Raw genomic sequence first — 24,066 nt, 5'->3', positions numbered from 1 at the left:
TTGACAACAGCCAAAACTCACATTGAAAATGTTAACACATTCATCACCAAGCACCATGCCTTCAAGTGAAGTATCATTTGGGCTTTTCCTGTCTTTTTTTTTAAACACCTTTATGGTGGTATTTCCTATCTTTTTATCACAAATATATTATTCCCAAAATCTTGACTCTGACTATGGCTACACATACACATACACACACAAATGAATAAATACACATAAAAATAGACACTTGGAATAACTATGCAGAATCACATTTATGAAATAAAATTTATACCATTTATTAATTTCTAGAAAATCATGGAGTGTTTAGTATACCTTTATCGCTAAGATATATGAAAATTATAGTAAAGATAAATAAATGGTACCAAAGTATAACAGGATTAATGTGGCTTTTGGAAGATTTTATATAAAAGCCATTCGCATAAATGGCTCCTCAGAATAGCAAGAGAGAAAAGAACACTCTTCACCCATCAGCTTACGTTATAAAGGAGCAGGTTCAAAGTGCTGACAAATGTACCATTGTTCTCCCTCACAGAGATAGCAGCTGAGGACCTAGAACAGAGTGTGTAAAAGGAAAGCACTGATGAGATTTTAAATTAAAGGTTTCCATTATACCTTAATGTCAGATTTAAGGCACCAAAACTCTTGAGCAACCCTGACATACTTTTAACTAGGCCTGGAGTGTGCATATTGCTTAAATCACTGAACAGATAATCACAAAGAAAGAGGGATCAAGCAAAGATCAACTGTTCTTTATGATTTTTTTATTTATAAAGAAATACTTTTTTCCATTTTTTATTACATACATAAGACCTTTTGCAGAAAACATCATTCCAAAAAAAATTTGAATCTGATGCAAATATATTTTCATCAATACCATTACAATAGAAGTTTCATGAGATCAGGGATTTCGTTTTTCTTTGTTCACAGCTGGAACATTGCATGGTACAGAGTTGGTGTACAATAAATACTTATTGAATAAATGAATAAATTTCCACATGCACTGAAGTTCAGGGAAGTATTTAGTGGGGAAGTTGAGGGGATCAGAGTGAGAGACTATGACCTACTTCCCTCTCCACCTGTACCCTTCTGACTCAAGGCCTTTCTTTTTTTTTTTTTTGTTTTTCACATCAAAATTTTGCTTTTAACCAGGCTTTTTATCACCACTGTGCCATTAAAAATCATCTATGAATATTTTTTTAAATGAAGCAAAATGTGTCCCCTATGTTCCCTTGTGACTAAGATTAAACAATAACTTTACCTTTGTGATAGAAAACCCTAGACCTGGAGAGGGAAAGTTTTTACTCCAACACCTAATTTTCTCAAAAATATTTGACAAATTCATACGATTATATTGTAATGTGGATGGTAACCTGTCGTGGAATATGTGCTTTGAGAGTAATGAATGAATACATGACTATAATCAAAAGGCAATGACCTCAGCCCCATGTCTGAAGCTCTTTGGCTCTGGGTGATGCCACCTCTCCTGGGAACCATCAGCACCTGTGCAGGTGAGTCCTCAGCAGGAGGCATGGAGAGCTCAGATTCTGGGGCAGCAGAGTCCAGCAGTGAGAGCAGATGGCTGAGAATAAGGCCAAGCAGGACCCAACAATGTGGTGACTGAATGTTCTATACACTGGGAACATGATAGGCCCTTCTGGATTGCATAAGCATTCAGGGATCTTGGGTTCTTGGGCAATTCTGAAGGGAACCGGAAGAACCCAAGGCAGATAACTGACTAGTCTGAGTCAGTTTTAATTGGGGGAGGGGGATGCAAATTAAAACTGAGCTGTTGATATGCATCATAACAATAGCAATTGTAGATAGATAGATAAGATCTAATATGGTTCCCATTAGATTGTGTTTAGCTATTCTCAACAAATCTCACTATCTTTATAAATCCCTTAAGGATAAGAATGACTCAAACGTAAGGACGATATGAAAAAGCAAGAATAAAAATGTAACTTACGAGGCAAGCTGGGTATTATTAACCAGGTATTCCAATGGATAACTACAACTAAATTTGTAAAGAAGCCCAGGTAGATAGCTGATGATTGTCGGCGGGTCTGGAGTATCAATATATCCTGAAATATTTCCTATTTGTACTGAAGTTGCATTTCCATAAGTACTGACTCCAGGAATTGTGGATACCTGTTAGAACAGTAGACCAAGCTCAGTGGTTAAATAGCTACATATAAATCTAGGCATTTCATATGTAAAATAAAATATTAGACTGGACCATTTCCAGGGTCAGTTTCAACTATAACATGGCATGGTTTTGAAATTATATACATATAATGCTACTTACAAGCAATCATATGTGTCTTTGAGCTAAACAAAACTTCATATTTACCAAAGACACTTTACTCAAATTTCATAAATAAGAAAGGTGAGATTATATGTTCAGGGGGCTATAACAAGTAATTTGAAAATGCTCATGGGTATAAGACCTCTGTTAATCTGATCTTATTTCCATGTTAGCTTCACACCTCCTGGCTCCCAATCTTGGTGGGTGAATACTGCTCCAGTCCCAAGGCCGTTGTTGCTCTGACCTTTGTGCATTCTCCTTCTGCCTCCTCCCTCCTGCACCTCACCATGACATATCCTGCTCCTCCCAGATCTCACCTTCCCTGGAAACGTTTGTTCCCCCACAGCATCTATCTCCACTATGGAAGCAGTCACGGTGCATGAGCGGTCTGACTCGTCAGGCCCCTCATCCCCAGCCAGAGCTCTTTGGTCTCGTTTGCCTTTGCGTCTTCAGCATAGCACAGTGGCACCAGCATCTTGGAGCCCCCGAGATAAACTCTGAACAAAGGAATTAAGGTCGCAAATTTTGTGGGGGTCAATCTTCTCAGGGTCTTCCTCTGTGGTACTTGAAGATCCTCACCCTCTTCCAAGGCAATGGGCTTCGGAGGGATAACGAACTCCCAGAATTTATATAAAAAGATTATCTATTTTCCTGGGACTGATTAGCTTTCACTGAATTCTCTAACCCTCCCAAAATTTAAGAACCACCATTTCAGGAGTAATCAATTATGTTCTTGATCTTCATTAGACCATAGAGGAATACAGCTTCCCCTACCATGTCAAATAAATATGATGCTCAATAAATATTTTAGCAGATATTATGGAGATGTATAACATTTAATTTCCAATGAGAGAATACATGAACTAGGAGCATGTGGGCAAAGCTGCAGAAATGTCTAGCTGATTCATGAAGAGAGCCAGAGTCATTATGAATGAAAACATCTTGATTCTAATCCAAATGTCTTAGTAGTCTACTTAATTTTTCCCATAAGTGACTATCCTTGTAGCAGACTCCAAAGCTGGTGACACCTAAGGCAAAAATAAAAAATAAATAAAACTTCCCCTTCACTCATTGCCTGCCTGAACTGCTAGCTAAACATATGAATTCTGTCTGTGAAAAAAACGCATATACATATATATACATATATAGCAATCTTTATACCAGAGTTATTCAATTCTTAAAAAAAAAAAAAGAAAAGAAAAGACATGCACACTTACTTTGCCTGCCATTTCTCCCGAGTTTTGTTCTCGGCAGCAGGGCAAGACTGAAATCCAGAGTAGAAAGCTCCTTGAAGGGGAGGCAGTGAGCTACTTGGGAGGAGGGGAAAGGCTGCTGCTCTCCACAGGGCTCCCTCCCTCCGCAAGGAAGCAGGGACAAAGTGTGATAAGCACAGCCATGTCTCTCCCTCACTCTCCCTCAGGCCCACTTCATAACCTCTCTGCACACAATTCTGAGAGATGGATAAATGCTTTTAATGAAAAGAGTCAACAGTACTCAAGCTGTAGACTTGGAAACGGTCATGGGCACAACATTCTAACTGCCCTCCGGGAAAAGATAAAGGAGATTCATAGAAATCTCTTTTTCCTGTCTCCCGTTTCCCACCAAGTTTTAAAAGCCCTGCCGTTAGAATAGTCGAGCCTTCCCCTTCATCCCAAACAGTAATTTATCAAGGGGAAAAGCCAATCTCTCCTTCTTCACTGGGCTAAGTGGTCATGCTAATTTAATCTCATTTAATCTTCTTTTTGCCTTTGCTAGGATTTACGAATAAGACCTTATTGAAGTAGGCAAAAGGAAAAATAGTGCTAAATGAATTTCAGGGTAACACTCTCCAAATCACAGTATTTTAACTTCAATTGATTTTAATTCCTGGGAGAATGAAGGCTTCTTTCAATTCAACTTTTGGTGTTCAGTGCATGAATAAATAAATGAATAGTGTAGACTAGTGGTTCTCATTCAAGGTAGAAATATTTGAAGAGGCGTTTTGATTTCCCCGATGACTGGGGAGAGCATGCTACTGAGATTTCATGGGTAAGACTGGATGTGATAAACATTTTGAAACTCAAAGGACAGCCCCACACAATGAAGAATTTCACACTGGAAGTGCTAACAGCCCTCTTACAAAACAGTAGTGTGGATCATTCAATGGTAAGCATGATACATAGAAGATTCTAACTTCCCCATCCTATATTTCATCTTTCTTTCTGAAAGAAGTCACTAAGAAGCAACAGGCCAAGTGATTCATTGCCAAACTCACTGGAACAAACAATGTTTGTATGATAAGGTTCTTCTATAAAAAGCATTAGAAACACAGCTAATGATAAACTGTAGAGAAATATTGCTCAATGTGACTCACACAAAATGTTGCTTAGGGTAGCACAGTCAGTCTCAGGCCCCTCAACTGCCAGCTACAGGAAACAGAACCACTACGGGAAAATAAAATCCTATGTTTGGGAGCAGAAGCCTCAGACAGGCAAAGGAAAGTGATTTGCTCAGTTTTATTGGAAATTTTTTTTCTCGGAAGATACATTGGGCTTCCGATTATTTCATGAAATGGGGAAATTTTTTAGTTATGATCCCCAAACCTAGCACACAGTTTCACACTAATCTTACCACCAGATTGTTTCCACAGCCCTCCAAGGTGCTGAGATTGATGATGAAAATGACCACCGCAGGGAAGGTGTTGTTATTGACGAAGCCCCTGCAGTGGGAATCCCCGTGCCTTCCGTTCAGGGCCAGGTCTGTTTCAGAATAACCGGAGAAAAGTACTGTGCAAAAATTAATCTTCATTGTAATGGCCTGTACCCCACAGTAGACATTGATGTCTCTTTCAGCTGAAATAAAAAATATGAAAAACAAACAAGTCACAAAAGCACAGCACAGGGTCCAAGAATAACTTTAAAAATCCCCTGATGTATTTTCATCCTCTCGATCTGTTTGATTCATTCTTCTACTTGAAGATACCATAATCTAACAAGAAAGTTATTAAGAAAAATATCCAGGAAAAAGAGTCTTTGGTTTAGTTATCTCAGGAGAGGTCTTTGAGTGGAGAGATTTTAGTTCATCTCTGTTCCTTGTGCCTGGTATACAGTGGAGGTGCATTAAATGTTGGTCGAGCAGTGTCAAATGATTGGAGAATTGAGTGGAAAGAATTAGGTCACTGAGGAAATTCAGAAGAGAGTAAGTGAATTATTTAGATCACCTGTCTAGAGCAGTGAGACGCACTACAAATGATGCATTTTCCCAAGTGTCAGGAAGAAGCAGTTAAAATTCAGCCTAAGCCAAACTGTTGAGCACTTTGGTGTTTTGTAACCCATCTTATCCAGGATGTAGTAACAAAAGCCATCCATCCAGATTTCATTTTATTTTATTAAATTATGCTAGAGAGAAGGAAAATGAAAATGAATCTGCTGGTACTCAAACATAAATGCATAGCTTACCCTGAGAAAACGTTGCCAGTGACAGGGCGTCATAAAAGCAATGAACTGGTGTGGAAATGTGAAAAACAATTTGTAGTTTTCCGTGATTTCATGAGTTATCCGTGATGGGATCCATTCCAGGTCTATAGAGGTGAACAGGCACACACACGCGCGTGCACACACACACACACACACACACATAAATTTTTCATGTTATTTTTCTACCTATAATGAACAAAATATATGTAGAAAATGGAGAGTTTGGCTGCTGCAAGGTAACTCTCTAGTGGCAGAAGCTTTTACTTTTATTGGTTTTGGTAATTGTTACAGGTTGAATTGTACCATTTCCTCCAGAAGAAAAAAAAAAAAAGATGCATCTTCACATCTTCACATCAGAATGTGGCCTTATTTGGAATAGGATCACTGAAGAGAGAATCAATTTAGATGAGGTCATACCAGAGTAGGGTATCCCTAGAGTACTTAACTAGATCACTGCATATCATAAATGTATTGAAGTGAATCCATATCATTAAATACGTTATGAGAGAGGTATCATTCCTTTCTCTTATACCAGTTAAAGACTTCAGCTTCACCTTTGTTTGAGAGGAATTAACTGATGTCTACAACAGCTTAACAATGGCAGTGACTGCTTTATCCAGATATAGAGTTCTCCTCTGTTTTCTGCTTTATACCTGAAGACTTGTAACCCCTGCAATGGAACTGAATTTGCTACAAGCTAATCTCACTTGAAGAAACGATAACAAACTAACGGCTTTTTACAGTGTAAGAAAAGGGATCTGTTCAAATCCATCCTAACCCAGTTTTCTAAAGACTTTTCACGGTCCCTTCCAAGGAACACATTTTTTTTTCCTGGTTGTAGATACTAAAGACATCTACTCAGCACAACTTTTCCATTTATGAGGCTTTGAGGGGAAAAAAAAAGATACTTCAAGTTGCCAAAGGGTAATTCCTGCCAAAAGTAGAGAAATTTTTTCAGAGTTACTGAATAAGAGTTGCTCTCAACAACTAAATTTTTTAGCATTTTTATTGCCCAATCCCTGGCCTGAATTGCAGCATCCCTTTGAACGATATTTTGAATATTAAACAGCCCAATGAATACAAGCTAACAACAAAAAAACCAAGGAATTAAATACCTTTAGATGTTTGGTTTTTCGCGTTCTGTGTTTAAAGATACTACATATATTTAAAATGGTAGGCCTGCATACAGAGTTTATGTGCAGCTATGCTGCCAAAATGGTGATTTTTCCCCTGATATGTAATCAAGCTAAGCTTTTCATAGTAATAAAAAATGCAGTATTCAATTGAATTCAGATAAAAATAAAGAAAAGTTCTGCACTCTTCTTACCTATCTATCAGGCAACGAGTTTGCCTCAGGTTTTCTAAAAGTATGTAGATTTAAATATCCTGTCACACTAAATATCCTGTCACCATCTATCTCACCATGTATAAAAATGAATCCTGATTTGGGGTTCGCAGAATACGGTTACCATCTAAATGGGTGTAAAGAGGGGGTGGATCCAATTCTGTATATGTGAATAAAAACATCACCCTACTTCTTTATCTCCAATAAAGCTCCATTCCTAGAACAGCTAATTACACTTTTCCTCTTAGACATAACTAATGACAATATATTTGCAGCATATTGTTCACATATCTAACAAGTATTTCTAGCCTTGGTCTTTTTCTCAACAATTTCATATTCAACTGGCTTCCATTCAATGGCATCCAGATGAGGCTAAAGATCTCTAGCTTTTGATAGACTGAAAGATTTTTATCTCATCTTAATACTGTTTAGTTTGAGACCCACATTTCCTTTCAGTGGTGTCAATATTTATTTTAACATTTTCTAATTATTACCTGTAACAGTAAGAGCACAGATCTATGCAAGTATTCAAATAATTTGCACACATATATTCTGCAATACAAACACAGCAACATCCCAAAATTGAACTGTACTCAGCACTGCAGTGCAGTGGCTCAAAATGTTCCTTTACTATTGACCTGAAAATGTAAAAATTTATATGAAAAGCAATTCTAGGTGTCAGTGTATAATGTAAAAAAAGAGAGCAGGGTGCACAGGAGTTAAAAACACAAAGCCAGTGCCACCAGTTTTATACAGGCTAGAGGCTATTTGGTCCTATTTATTTTCAAAATCTAAACTGCATGCCAATTCATGTCAACAAAGTCTCCAAAAAAAAAAAAAAAAGCATTTTATTGCATACATGTTATGTGTTAGTCTCTGTGCTAGACTCTGAAGATAGAGACATTAACAAGACTCCTTTACTTCATGGAACTCATGGTTGGGTAAAGGAGACAGAGGAAAAGCTGACCATTACAATGCTGCCTGGTAATGATAGGACAGAGGTTTGATGACCATGTTATGTATAACCATGTCTTGGTAGGTCAGAGTCATTTGGAAGGGACTGTTGGGAAGACAGGACATAGTTCCAACTGGTTAAATTTTATAAGAAATTGATTAGATGATGGCGTGAAGAAAAGGGGATGTCAAAATGATGCTGAGGTTTCAAGCATTAGTGATTGGGTGGATTAGTCCCTGAGATAAGGAATACAGGAAGGAAAATGACGATGAGCTCAGTTTTTGAGAGGCTGAGGTACATATAGGATGGCAGAAATATACAGCAGCAAGTTGGAAATGTGAGTCTAATCTTTGGAGGACAGAAAAGAGTGAGAGTTATAAATGTGATAATCACCAAATACTCAGCATATCCACTATAAACAATAATAGTAGACGAAATACCCACTGAGAGCACTCAGTAAGAAATGGGCTGAAAACAGAAAGATAATTTTTCAGGTGTCCTTTAATAAGACTTTCCCTCATTTTCCCAATGAAATATAATCATTCTCTTCTGCCCTATCCCATATCACCTTAATTGTAAGTCTACTATATTGCTTACCTGAGAGTGGATATTTTGCTTCCCCAACTAGATTATGAAATCATTGGAAGCTCTGGGTTTTCTCAGAGGGCCTAACAGATACTCAGCAAGTGTTTATTAAAATAAATTTGATTAAATTCACAAACAGCATGCATGGTTTCTAACTTTTTAATATCAAGTTCCAAGATGCACAAAGAAAATACGTGCACAATGATGAGTTCATCTTGACTGTTCATCCAGAACTCATATTTCCTGTCTCTACTCTGCCAACTGCCTGAGATGATTCCTGTTTTCAGAGTTTTAGATGAACATCACAATGCTCAATGTCAGATAGTTTCTAATTCAACACACTAAATAATAAGAAATTAATGCATTTTTGCTATTTGTTTAGGTATTTAGCCTTTTTAAGTGCATCGGTCTTGGTGACTAATTACCTTGTTTTATTATTAATAATGAATTTTTAAACCATTTCCCCTTAAGAGTGATAGATATACTGATCCTTATTGTCATTAATAGCAAGCAAGTGCATAACAGCCAGCTGAGGTTGGCATAAACACTGGTTATGTAACAACATAAAGCTGGCAAGACATCATGAATACCATGCTCCAATCAGCATGTCTCATGAATATGTATTATAGAGGATCTTATTAAAATGCAGACTCTGATTCAATAGATCTGGGATGGGGCCTATCTGTGTATTTCTCACAAGCTCCCAGATAATGCCAGTGTTGCAAGTGAAGGGGAGCAGAATTTGCCACCCAAAATACTCCTTTTCGGCATAAGGATTATCTTAAACTGATTGTTTTTTTTTTAAGAAAAAGCAGCCATAGGAGAATCTCTGAAAACAAGTGGAAGTTATCCTTCTGAAAGGACATTTACATTTATAAGAGAAATCTCCATTTGTAAGTATGTCTCCTTCTCTGTACCAGGAAGAGAGGAAGGACTAAATCTCCAGAAACTCTTACAAAGGGATGCTCCTGACTTAAATCTCCAAAATGACAATACTCTGGTTTACTGGGCTTTGCCTGATAACCTCCTGTAACCTGGTTTCCCCAACCCCAGTATCTTCTTTTATTTTTAGCTGGAGATAGTATTTAAGGTAGTGGCTTGGGTCATTTCAAGGAGTTAGTTTTTCTGGGTATCGCCCATGAATACAGGTCTTACATGTTATTAAACTTCTGTCTGTTTTTCTCTAGTTAATCCTGTCTTTTATTACAGGGAGCCTCAGCCAAGAACCTACAGGGGTAGAGAGAAAATAATTTTTCTTCCCCTACACAAGTCTTTTAACAAACTGAGTTGCTTAGTCACAACTATATATTTTGATTGGGCAGAAGCTAACCCTGAGGTGGGTTCCATCTGGTAAGACTAAGCACTCCCACCAAACAGTATGATTTACATGCTTACAAGAGGGAAAGGTTTGGATGAAAAAGAGACAGGAGAGAGAGACATGAATCATGAAAGGGATGGGTGTGTGTTTGATTCTCTTCCTTTCTGAGGAACTAACTGGTTTTGAATTACAATGAAAGAGGGCTCATGAAGGGCTTTGTGAGACTGAGCCCAAATAAGTCTACTTCAGTGCTCAGGTAGATGTGTGAAATAAAATTGGGAATAGGATCAGTCTTCTCCTACCTCACCTCTACCCTATTCCACAATTCATAGCAGTTTAATAACCAGGGGAGCAGGACAGTCACCTCAAATGGCAACTATGCCCTGGGCAGTCTCTGAAACCACTGAAGGAGTCATGGGGTGGGGGTGGGTGAGTTGTGAGCAGATGAAGGTCCTGTGCAGTTCAGATGCAGGTATTCCTATGAATATGACTGCACCTGTATCTGTGGTCTGGCTTGCATGCACTTAAAGATAGGATTGGTGTAAAACCGATCACAGGAACCAAAACCTATTCAGTATAATAGGAAGGCCTTTTCTGTATGCTGAAGAGTGTATTGCTTTGTAGTGCCATAGATATCTCACCTGGAAATACAGGACAGACACCCCTCAGAATCTGTGGGGGATTGATTCCAGGACACCCCTTGGATATCAAAATAAAAAAAAATCCACAGATGTTCAAGTCCCTTACATAAAATGGCATATGTAGTATTTGCATATAACCTACGCACATTCTCCTGTACACTTTAAATCATCTTTAGATTACTTATAATACTTAGTACAATGTAAATGTTATGTAAATACTTGTAAATATAATGTAAATGTTATGTAAATAGTTGCTGGCCTGCAGCAAATTCAAGTTTTGCTTTTAGGAACTTTCTGGAATTTTTTTCCAGAATATCTTCAATCTGAGGTTGGTTGAACCCACAGATGTGGAACCCATGGATACAGAGTCAACTCTAATTTGTTCCCTGGACTCCAGTAGATATTCCAAAACCATATAATCTTAGCAGGTTATAAAAGTAATTTATATATCATTTCCATTTCTATCTCTATGAGAGTAGCAACTTTTGGCACCACATAAACTTAAAATTGCTTAGAGACAGATGTTATATTTGTTGTTTTAACTAATTTCTTTTAAGTTACTCTTCCTCTTGAGTTTTTATACAATATTTAGGTTTTGCTGCTAAAGAAACAAGAAGTTCAAAAGGGATACTGATGTTTCATCTACACGAAATACCAGCAGCTGATGCAGAATTTAAAGTGGGTTAGGAATTCAGGTTTCCTCTCTGTATGGAACAGGTTCCTCACCACCTCAGTTTCCCACATCTGTTTCTCATTAGCAAATACAAGCTGTTGTTTCCAGGGCTGTCGGACATGCTATGTGGTCTCAGGCAAACTTTGCAGACTGCTGTTCACACTTGCTGCTCCACTATTCTTTGGGACCAAAAGAGTTTGGTCAGCTTTTTCTAGCAGAAAGAAAGCACATAGGTTTTACTTATACAAGAGAGGAGGTGAAAATCCATGCAATAAAGACCTTCGTTATTAAAATAAAGAAGGATATGGATCCTGAATTATTCAGTCACTGAATTTGCCAACTAATTCCCCATCTCTCCTACTGCACTTTATCACTGAAGATTAATCAGGATGTGATCAGCAGTCTCTGCCTGGATCAGTACTTCTGCCTTATCCGGTATAGTAATGTGGTCACAGGTGCAAAGCAAAAACAGACGTTCTCTTCACAACTTGGAAACCAAAATACAATGACTATGTAGGAAGGCAGAGGAATTGGCCTTTCTTATCTACACAGAGGGCCAGCACGTATTCCCTGGGATAATTATTCCATTATTCACTCTTACTTTGTCTTTGGGCACAGAACAGTGCAATGGTTAAGCAAAGCCTAACACAGAATTAAACAGTTCATTCTGTTTGACCCACCCATGTTTCTCATGACTAGTTACTTCACTATAAAACTGTCAGGCCACAAAATTTCTGGTGTCATAAACCTAATCTCTCCTTGACTGTGCTTTTATCATTAAAGACTTCTTTAGAGGATTGAAAGTTTAGGCTGACCCTACCATCGCCCAAAAAGGGGCTGGTTCCAGAAGGTATCCATTAGTCACGGAGACTAAATGCATTTATCTGTATGCTTCACTTCAGCAAAGTAATTCCTTGGTACTCTAAAAGTCAACTGTGGTTTGTGTTTCATTCTAGGAAGAGCACAATTATAGCATCAGTTTCCTGCTATTAGCTTGGATAGCCAAGAGTTAACTACTTCAAAATTAAATGATATCCCTTTAAATTTAAAATGAATTAGACCATGGTGGTTTCCTTGACTCAAGGATAAATGCCATGGAAATTATAGAAAATAGTTCTAATGTCATGAAACAGCAAAGGTCAGATAGGGTGAGATGGTTACTCTCATCATTATTAACATTACTTTGCATTTAGATAGCCCCTCTCCTTTGCCAGACTTATTCTCATTCTATCCCATTGCTGAGTATCTGAGCAGCTTGTGGAGCTTCTGATGACATCAAGGGTGAGCCTGCTGTGGAAGAGAAACCACAAGTCAAGAGGGGAGTGAGCAATTAACCTTTAGGCTCTGTTTGCTCATGCTGGTCTTTCGCAAACAACCTGCAAAAATGGGCTGACTTGGAAAGAACACCCATATAAACTTAAAGCCTCTCCTGGAACTTTTGATTTATCTTATTTATTTGATTTATCTTATTTATCTTATTTTAGATCTTTTTAATATAAATTTCAAGTTGCAACAGTGTGTGTGTGTGTGTATGTATGCGTAGGTTTGGAAAGTTTGGATATTTGCGTCTGAGCCCAATAGTGCTAAAAGTGTTAACACGTGTAAGGACAAATACAAATTAAAAATAAGCAGTTTAATTCTCCCTGTTGAAAATAAAGGAAGAGTCCATTTATATCACAAAACTTGTAAGTACTTTCTCTTCTCCTTGAAATGTATGTAAATCCTTTTGAAAATTATACAGGGCTTTTGTCAGCTTTATGACCCAGTGATGTCTTTCTCAAGGACCTGGGAACCATCTCTCAGAACTGTAAGGAAAATAGCCTTCTCTCACAGCCTGAGGAGAGAGGACCCTAACTTCTTTGGAGGGAGCCTTGCTCCAAATTGTAAAAGTAGCTCCTTTTATAAAGAGACGAGAATTTAATTTTTTCCTTCGGATAAAGCCAATACACTAACACAGATTGTCACTTCAATTACCAGGTAAGTTCAGGATGAACTATATGTGACAAATGATTGGTCAAGTTTTCTTACTAGAGGACTAATTATTATTTACTTTGAAAACCTGTTTTAAGGGGTTGCCTCTGCTTGACTATGTAAAAGAGTGAGACCCCTTTCTGCCTTTGCAACCTCTTAGTGGATTGCCTGTGCTAAGCATCACATTCTGGTTTAATGCTTATTCAATGATAAATGTGTTTTCATCTCTACTATCACTGTGCAAAGGATTCCTGGGTTGGGAGAAAGTTTTGTGTTTAGTTATATTGCCCCAATACACGACTGTGCTTTTAAATGGAATAATGGACTCAAGAAAATAATAAAGCATACTGTCAGTCATTTTCAACCATAATGCACACGAGACTCAACTGCCGGGTTTAAAATACAGATTTATAGCATATTTGGAAATTCTGACACTACATACCTAGGATGAAGCAGTGAAGTCAACTATCTCAGGTGACATTGTGGTGGTCAGTGGGTACCATTGTAGATGGATGTTTTAACATAATTTTTAAAATTCACCATATGAAAAATATTTTCTTTTGCTGTCCTAGGCCCTCCTTGACTCATTTACATGTTTTATTTACATTTACAAGTATAATAACTACAGCATCCACTAGGTCCTCTCTGCCGAGCAGTCGTCTTCCATCTTGGCCTTCTTTTCCATCCGTAACAGGGTAAAACTTGACTGCCCTTCCCAGTCCCCAGCCAGGCCTCTGGCTTCTCTCTCTCTGGGGGCCTGTGCCTCCCGCTTTACGAGGAGGTGAACACAGTTAGCATCTCTCAAGCTTCTCTGCTTGTGTCTTTTATTTCTCTTCTCTTCTAAATCAAAGAAACAGCTACCACTTTTCCAAGGTTAACTCCTCCACCTGTATGTACCTTTGATCTCTTCCATATTTTTCCCTCACTCTATTAATTATATTTTTGTTAGTATTCCCAGTCTCTGAATATTCTCCTTTTGCTCATGTATACTCAGCTGGCCACTGTCCTCCAATCCAAAAACCCTCCTTTCTCATTTACATTGCTGGCTCTGCTTACTCCTCTCTCTCCTTCACCACAACAGTTGTTTAAACAACAGTCTATTTTCACACCTTTCCTTTTCCTATACTCATTCACTGCTCACTCACTGCACAGGGATTCAGCTCTCACACAGCTATTTTCGGTCTCCGCCTCCCTCATCAGACCCAGGTCCATATTTCCTACCTCTGGGTAGAGGCTGACACTTTACATTCTGAAAGCACTTCAAAGTCATTATTTTCAAACCCAATCTTTCTTTTTAAAACATGCAAATGCCTTGTACTTGTGGCGTCAGTCGATAGTATCAACATCCAGGTATCCAAGTCCAAAATATCCTCTGGTCTTCTCTTTCTCTCACCTCCCGAATGGAATCAGTCCTCAAGTTCCAGACCCAGTGAGTCTAACCACAAAACACTGTATCTGTAAACAGCGGTCTCCTGCTGCTGCTTCCACCACCACTGCCTTCACGATCTCTCTCTCTGCTTCTAACTTCATTCTGGCTTTCATACTTCCCCCAAAGTCTGCTTTCTAAAACAAAATGTGACCACACCAAACCCTTAGAAAGGTAGGTTTAAAAAGACACAATGGCTCTTCATTGCCTACAAAGAAAAACACTTTCATTACACCAATAACACAGAAACAATTGAACCTGAAGTTATTGAAACCTCTAGGTCTAACTAGTTTACAGGTTACAGGAAAAGAGGAGAATGTTAATTGACACATCAGAGTTATAGTCAACCAGATCCAGAGTGTTGGAATTCTACAAAATAAATGACCAGATTATTTAAAGAGATAAATGGCATTCTAGAAAAGCAAGAGACTGTTGTTATAAATTAAAATAGACTTAGGACAGAGAATAATAAATGCACCATGTGAATGTTTTGGAGACAACTTGGATGAGAATTAGATGATATTAAGGAATTATTAAGTTTATTAGACATACAAGTGTAATGATTTTTAAAGTTCTTTTTAATTAGGTATATATAATGAAACATGAAAAATGAGTTTATTTTAAAATATTTCACAGATGGGGTAGTAAGAAGGAGAGAAAAGTGAAACAAAATTTATAAATGTTGACAATGGATAAAGCTGGATGATTAGTATGAGTGCTTTTTTACTAATCTTTGCTTTTCCATATATTTGAAATTTTCCATAATAAAAATATTTTTTAAAGCCCTATCACTTGTGAAATTCAAAATCATTAAGAACCCTACCTTAACATACCTTTCTGGACTTACCTTGAGTCATTTCCCATTCTGATCTCCTTATTTTACCTAACCTGCCAAGTGCTTGCTTGCTAGGTCTGGGCACATGAAGACATTCCTGCATACTCTTGTCTTTATTCTGGAGAAGACAGTTTACCTCTTCAAATAAATTAGAAATCTCACATCAGCTACATAACCACCTACTGACTGCTCTGTGCAGGTGTGCTGCTGCCCTGGCATGCTCCAGACACAGGACTACTGGCACAGAATGTGAACCATGGCAGAAGCTATTTCAGTTTGCATGGCATATATAGAAAAGCAGTTTCAGATTGTCTAGTCTTTGTTTTGTAAATATTGAACTGTGGTTCTATAACTTTAGCTGATGCAAAAAGATGAATACTTAAATGGAACCTTAAATTACCTGTAAAAAGTGTAGATTTTGGGAAACTGTGGGACACATCTATCAATATGGTCAAAATCTCATACCTGTCACAATACTGATGGGTGGCTGTAAAATGCATTTTGAAGCTGTGTAGTATGTGAAAGCATACTTTGGTGGTGACCAACATTCCACTGAAATAGTATTTTTTGAATATTGCAAAATATTTCATACTTTCTTAAGTATCACTTATATATAAATCTACTAGCATATAAGAACAGTTTTGAAAGAATTAACTTATGAGGAAAAAAGGCATCAATTAGGCAAATTTTGAATGAAATTAGCCTCTCCTGATTTTATCAACCATTAGCCAATATTTTTCACATCTGTGAGCAGCCATTATAATAATATAAACTACAATGAACACTTTGTATGTTAATGTGGTTATAAATTACAACTTCAGAAAAATGTCTTTTGTCATTTGCCATTTGTTAATATCCACTTAATATAGATGGATATCCCCCTCATTTTCCATATGTATTTAAATGATTTACTATTCAAACATAATCATGCTTTCCAGATACAATTAGAGAAAAGACTGGGTTCAGACTTACCAGGAAATCTACTGTGGAGGTTGGCGTCACAGTTGTAGCCATTGAACTGAGCAGACCCCGGAAGCACTCTACTTGTTAGAAGCAACAGCAACCATATTTGTTCCATTGCAAAACCTGGAAAAGAGTTACTTTTCATGTGGACATCACCAGCCTTCACTCCTATTTGCTGGGAAGACTGAAGCTGATCTCAACTCACTGTTGCATAGGCAGGCAATCTACGTTCATACAGGCAAAGCTCATTAAAGGCCTAAGGATTATTAAGAAATACTTATTAACAATGCGGCAGAGATTTTGGTTACAATATTTCAAAATTATTTTTTATTCTTTGACTCCAGTTTGCCAAGGGTGACAAAGCTAGGCTTCTGTAGTAGAAGAATTAAGATATGAACCATAACATTTGCAAAAGAAAGGTTCTTTTTTTATAACAGGAAGAACTCAAACCAAGTATTTGGCAGATTCAAACAGCATAGCTGGGCAGACTGACCAGTTTGGAGGCAATGCTACACTTTCAAGTCCATAGTCAGAGGGATTTAGCATTCAATAGTTGATTTTCAGAGAATTCTTAATATTCTTGACCAAACAATGTGAGGGAAATTTTCCCCTCGGCAAAGGAATTCTAGAATATTGCTACTTCTCAAAAATCAATGGTTTGTGCATCATTTTCTCAGAAAACACAGGAATAAAGCAAAAGGGAAAACAGAAAAATACAATGTGTGACATGACATCATGGTCCCTCCAATGACTGCTCATTGGTGGATAACAATAACTGATAACAGACATAAGAAAATCTTGAATTCTTAGGAGAAAGTAATGGAAGGTGATTTTTTTAAGTTGTCAATGTGTGTTGAACAAATAAATATAAATTGACTTTAATGCTTAAACACCAGTCAGTCTGATGTTTAAATTTTTTTCCTGGATGTCCTTTTATTGGCCTAATAAGGTTAAAATATCTTCTGGAAATGCCCAACTTATTCTCAGAGCACAGCTTATGCACTGGAAAAAAAAATCTTTGAGGTTGGTGGTTTTGGTCTGTGCATAAAAAACAAAAGGAAAATAAAAAAATTGTAAATAGCTTACTCAAATAATTTAGTGCATTTTTAAAGCTTTGGGTTTGGGGGAAAAATGGTGTTTTAGCTGTTCTTAAAGATCTACCCTTAGATGATTAATCAAATCTTTAGCAAAAGGAAGGAAATACATCTTGCTTTTGAATCATCATTTGAGCATAACAAGTTTATGGTGAACAAAGTCACTTTGGTGAGGATGTGGGAAAGGAAACCATGAGTTTACTCCCAAAAACAGACAAAAAAAAAATATTAATTCAACAGGAGTTTCCTTCCTTCAGCATTATAACATACCATTCAGGCACAAACCCAGTGACTTCTGAAGAAAAGCCACATGTCTGGTTAGCTTTGATCCCCAGGACACTCCATAAACAAGAGCCCAGACCCTGGGCTCTCTTGGCCACACCTATGCCTTCACTGTCTGGCTCCTCAGGGCACTTCAGAAAGACTAAGACAGCCTTGCTCTTTGGGAGTCCTTGGAAGACTTCTAGGAAAGACAGCAGCTTGTGTCTGAATAGTACGTCCCACCACACACACAGCGATTCTGTGCCCCCCACTTCCTTCTCATGAAGGGGTCCTATTAATTCCTAGAAGGCACCGACACTCTAGATTCACACTGTTGTCTTTCAATCTAGAGAGGTCTCCCACCCCTAGGGATTTAGAGTCTGGAATTTTCACTGATGAGTTTTTACTATTCATAAATGCTTTCCAGCTTTTATATGCCCTCACAGTAGAAAAATAACACTTACTGAGTGGACACTGTGCACAAAGGAGGAATCGTGCGCCAGATCATTTACTTAAAGTCTCTCATTCATATCCTTATAAACAGTGGATGATATTAGAATTACTATTCCATACAAAGGAAAAGAAAAATAAGTCTCAGGATTCTAAAGTGACATGGAAAACAAGTAGAGGAACTAAAATTCAACTCCAGATCTTTCTGATACGAGTTTGCTGCAAGACCTACCTGGATACCATCTGCTATAAAATAAATTCAGTGGGGTTGTTTTGGTTGCCATTTACCAACAGTTGTTTTCCTTAGCTTTTCAAACTGTATGCCCTTCAATAGATCATTTCTTATGAAACGGAATAAACAATTCTTATGTAAGGAATGCAATTTGCTTAATAGATGTGTTTGATAATATGGACATTATGAGGGAGAAAATTACTTTTAGAAAAGGAAGATGAGGCCCTCCTTGTGAAAACAGAGAGAATTATTACCGTGGACTAAACTGGACACATCTGTGTTTACCAAAAATGGTTAAGAAACATGTGCCACTTGAAACAGTCTACTAATAGCAGTAGTAGTTTGTCAAAAAGAGGCATCTCTAGGCTCTGAACAAAACCTATATCTCTGTCATGGAGATTAAAATTCTTAATGGATTTTTTTTGATGAGAAGAAAGTAGAGGTAGAAGGCAGCTTGCTTTAACAGAAAATGCATTGATTTTGATATCAGCTGTTATGGATTCAAATCTCCCCTCAGTCGTTCTCCAGATTTGACATTTGAAAACCAAGATGATGATTATAAGACTTTATAAACTACAAGTATGTAAAGAACACAGCATAGTCCAACATACAGAAGGCACTCTCCATCCAGTGGAGAGGGATGGGAACAGGGCTGTGGTCCTCTGGCTGAGCCACCTGCTCTGGAGCTAGACTGCATGACACAATGGGGTCCCACGGGCTAGTAATGGCCCTGACTAGTTGAATCACATTATTATATTTATAATTGTATTCATACTGGTCTGTGTTTTAATATTAAGGTACATTAAGCAGGAGAATTTTAAATGACACCCGTGTCCCTTGCATAGGCAATATCCACATTCTGATCCCTGTACCATTGGCAGTGTTCATGGCACTTTCAAGACTTTGGGAGGCTCTTTATATTCCACTCACAAGATAAAACATAATGTTGAACTGTTAACATCCTCAGTCCTCTCTCCATCATTTCCTCGGCACATAGAAAACCTGACCATCAACTCACAGTAGCAAGCTTGGAGATGTCACTTGTCCCAGTTCCTAAAATTCTTTTCTGAAAGGGGATTGCTTGAGATTTGGAGACTACACTGAGACTCTTTATATTCATTAAAGCATAATGCTCTGTTTGCTTAGGCTCTCTAGCTGCTGGGCAGGTGCAGTTCTAGACATGTGTACCCCAGTCTTGACCTGGCTTAAAAAACTTAGCTGAGTTTCATGTCACCAGGTCAGACACCCTGTGTCTGTGGTCTACCCTGGGGTGACGTGAAATGCTTGCTGTTCCACTGTGGCTCCAGCAAACTCTGATTAGAGAACCTGAGCAGAAGCAATTCCCTTCTTCTCCAACATAACTAAGTGTAGCAGTCAATGCCCCTACTTCGGTGCTAACAATGGTGTATAAAACTGCCGAACACAGCCAATATTACAAGACATTTTAGTAACATATTCTTAGATAATAATAACCTTGAAGACATATATCATAGGTTTTTATACTTTTTTTAGCTCAGTACCTTCATAAATTTAAACTGATTGGAAAAGGGGAGATGATTGTACATATAATGTTGAATTTTAAGAAATTCAGAAGAGTTATTTTAAAGAGACACTTGCATCTCTCAAACTGGTACTAAGAGGCTCTGTGTTTTATACTTAGCAATATAAAGGAAGTTATATGCTAAGTGATTCGCTGTCAAATGTCAATATTTCTCATATTAAATTCTCTTTTTAAAATAACTTCTTCCAAAATGTGAATTTATAATTTATTTGCTTAAGATTGAACTTGGAGTGAGAAAAATATAATTTCACTTTTAATTCTCACTCAATTTTATATAAATTGATATAGTTCTGTCACAAACACTGCTCTTTGGATTTTATACATTCAATAATCTTTTTTTACCTTCCTTTGATTGAGGTCTCTTATGTACCAGATACTGTGCTGTGTTTAATATACAACTACTAACAGAGATTTAATTTTTATCCATGTAATAAATGTGGAAACAAAACCTAAGGTTTTTAATTAACTTGCCCAGGGTCACAGACCTAGTAAATGACAGAGCAGAATTCAAAACCAAGCTTGATCTTTGGAATTATAATCCTCTGTTTGACTTAATTGGAGTTTGTCAAATAAATAAAACTAATGTCTTGCTAATTTTCAGAAAGTAAATTATATTAATAATGTATTCTTAAAATATGCTTTGAACTAAATGATTCAGATGATTGAGGCAAAGTATTTTTTAATATCTACATAATTGTAATGACTCTATTTCACTTAGGCAATGAGTGCATAAAGAATATTATTCTTTTCACAAATTGATTTAATGATAGTATTAGTGAGTTTTAAGGGCTGACTATGTACCAGAATGCTTTTTAAAGCATTCTTCTAAACATATTTTCTAACCAAATTATTCTCCTTATTCTGAGGATGAAAAAACTAAGGCACAGAAATGTTAAGTAATTTGCCCAAGGTTAAAGAGACAACCAGTGTGAGAATCAAAATTCGATGCACAATGACTCCAGAAACCACCTTCAACTGTTATGTGGCACTACCTTCTAAAAAATGATCCTTACAATAGTACAGTCAAACGGAAATCTGGCAATTACTTGGTAAATTTAATCAATATTGATCTATTTCTGTATTCACTTTTCTTATATTATTAAGTGCTTACATGGACTTGGTACTGTCCAGGGGAGCTGAGGTACTGCACTTAGAAAAAATTTTACATAGAACTTACATTTTAGGGAAAGTAAGAAGAAAACAAAATCTGTAAGTGAAATACAGAGCATACTTACAGTAAGTGCTATGGATAAAAATTAAGTAAAAGGAATGATAGGAAATTCTGGAGTGAAGGACAGGAAGTTTTGAAATTTTAAATAGTCAGGGATATAAATCAATCCATACAAATGAAGCTCAGCAGTAAAAACAACTTCAGTTATAAACTACCAAATCTACCTGTGTTTAATTTGTACTGCACTTTTTTTTTCTCTTTAGGTACTTCCCAAATAAAACAGACTTTTAGTGCATAAATTATCCTCTGGGAATAACCTGGACACTTTGAAAAGCTGCATTAACCTTTTCAGATGAATAAAGGTGGCTCTTAGCACCCCAAAAAGGTAATGCATTAACTAGCACCCCTGTGACATGAGAAAAAATGAGTATGTTGGTAAGTGCATTTATCTGCTCTTGAGAAAAAACTCTTGCAGAAACAATTTATCAAAGTTTCATACTTTCTTAATTTTATTCCCTTCATGTGGGCTACTCTGTATGATACTATTCTAGCTGGGAGGGAAAATAGAAAATTCAAACCAAAAATCATTTCTTCAAATCTTTCATCATCAATCTAAGGCTTGTGCATTTTTTAGTAAACCAAAGTGAATTGTTTTATCTCACAGATACCCAAAAATATGAAATGGATTCTTAGGCATTGGTGCTTACCCCAGTCCTCTCATTCTCAGCCCTCTTCTGCATGTTGACCGGTGACTCTGCACAGGCTCACTGTCTCTTACAGGGGCTTAACCTCTTTCCTGTTACTTCAGTATGACCCACCCAAGCCTGCTCCTCAGATACGATCAGAAAGAACTTATTAAGCTTTAAATAACTAGAAATATTTTGAAGAGTTCCCAGGGAAGGAAAGAAGAAATATGTGTATTTTAATTGAGATCAAAGTTTAAGTTCAAGGAATAAAGTTCTATTTCAGCCTTCAAAGCAACCAACAGGAACCAGATAAGATCTGGGGCAAAAAGGCACCGAAGTTGTGCCAATCAAAACTGTCTTGTGGAGTCAAGTCTCACAGTGCTACATGGTCTTGCCTCTAGAAAAAGGACATATTCGCTCACCCTTCAAAATCACCAGCTTTAAAGTGCCGGAGACCACAACTATTTAATGAAGAAACATGTTTTCTGATCAGGTCTCTAGCCTGAAGCTCTACGTTCTTGATTTCTACGTTGCACTTGGACATTAGAAGCAACACATAAAAGGAAAATGAAAACATAAAACTTTCATCAGACATAGCCATTATTACGTACATATACATTCTTTAACATAGAGTGTCTTTGTCTTGCTAAGCAAAGAATAAAACATACTGTGTACTTTCAGAATAGTGCTTCAGAGAAGGAGACAGGTTTAGTCATCAAGAAGACATTTAGAAATGTTATGACTCTAAAGATGCTGATTTATACCATGAGGAAATATGAATGCTAAAGGCGGCTCCTAAGAGAGAAACCTACTCCGGTTTTCTCTGACACAACGTGAGTGTTCATTTATTTCCCTTTGCCCGCCTTTCTCATTTTTCTTTCTGTTGAGGGTTTTTCTCGAGTACTCTACAGCATTTAAATGATCTACAGTGTTTAGTTTGGAACATTTATTCTAGCACCTTAGTTTTTGGGGTACTGATAGATTGAACTAAGTCACTCTAAAAGCATTTTTAAATAATTCACCACGTTCATTTTCAAGATACGTGTACATTTTTTTCTTTGGCAGGAGCTTTGAAGACATGTTAGTATATTGATTTTCCTTACCTTTTCATGAAATACAATGATAAGTTACTATTAAAGTGATAATTTAACTATTTATCTTAAATGTCCCTTTCCCTCTAATTAATTAAACAATTGACTATTAGCATGATCGTTTCAGAATGAAAATATTTCTCAACAGAGATCACATACAAAATATATATGAGCAGGCCTAGCACAGGAATCCACTAATCCGAAGGGACACCATGCTGATATATTCTGGCTGGATATCAAACCATCTCCAAAAAATCAAAAGTATTTGCATGGATAACAATAACAAAAAAGATAACTTCATACCTTGGTCAACTCCTACCAAGGTATAAAAGAGCCCCTTTCTATTAATACTCTACTATTTGATATTCCTCAGTTAGTTCATTCATTTATTTATTCACTCCACAAAATTTAATGAGCAGTGTCTAAGTGTCAGATTTGAGACACTGGACAATCCAGTGGTGAGCAAAACAAACATGGCCCTTACCCTCATAGAGTTTACAAACCAAGGAGGGAAAATGTCATAAATAATGGCACACATGAAAAAGATACTTAAAAACATATCTGGTAAGTGCAATGAAAGAAAAGTAAAGGATGCCTGGAGAAAGCATAACATGTCCTGAGAGGAGACCATTTCTAACACATTCGGGGGATCGCTTCTTACTGAGCAGTTAGGATCTATAGCTACCTCAGAGAGTCAGTTACTCCTGAAATTCCCTGAATTGCCCATCTTTATGTGGGATTCCTGAGTAATATAATATTTTGAGTGAATTTCCTCCTGATCATTTCTGTTGTCCCAAAGCTCTTGATCCTTTCAGGAAAATAAGAATGAAACTTGTATTTAAAAAAAAAAATATATATATATATATATATATTGCCTAATTCTGACTTCAAAACAGACTTCTTTTAACTCAGAGTAGCCATAAATATCCATGGTTTTTAAGTGCTAAAGACAAAGAAGATTTTTGTTTTCTAACCTCTGGGCTTTAACTTGAAGAGCCAGACTTGGAAGACTGGGCCTAGAGTCTGTACTAAAATCCACAAAGAA

The 24,066-nt window shown here is 37.1% G+C and overlaps 1 protein-coding gene across 7 annotated transcripts in view; it reads right to left on the bottom strand.

Moving 5' to 3' along the window:
• Window positions 1-24,066, bottom strand: part of ZPLD1 (zona pellucida like domain containing 1) — a 314,927-nt gene that overhangs the window by 17,917 nt on the left and 272,944 nt on the right. For 5 of the 7 annotated variants that reach the window (XM_032478045.1, XM_032478056.1, XM_006188536.2 and 2 more), the window contains 4 exons: window positions 16,485-16,598; window positions 4,919-5,139; window positions 1,970-2,151; window positions 480-552 (listed from right to left, as the gene is read on the bottom strand). In XM_032478045.1, the coding sequence (XP_032333936.1) occupies window positions 480-552; window positions 1,970-2,151; window positions 4,919-5,139; window positions 16,485-16,590 (582 nt within the window). In that variant the 5' untranslated portion in view covers window positions 16,591-16,598. Of the gene's footprint in view, window positions 1-479; window positions 553-1,969; window positions 2,152-4,918; window positions 5,140-5,745; window positions 5,868-16,484; window positions 16,599-21,951; window positions 22,091-24,066 lie in introns of those variants that run through there. The other 2 variants (XM_014562463.2, XM_032478076.1) reach the window with 2 other exon arrangements.

Source organism: Camelus ferus, chromosome 1 (assembly GCF_009834535.1).
Source record: "Camelus ferus isolate YT-003-E chromosome 1, BCGSAC_Cfer_1.0, whole genome shotgun sequence".
In the NCBI taxonomy this organism is placed as follows: Eukaryota; Metazoa; Chordata; class Mammalia; order Artiodactyla; family Camelidae; genus Camelus; species Camelus ferus.
This window is presented reverse-complemented; position numbering and strand designations above follow the sequence as displayed.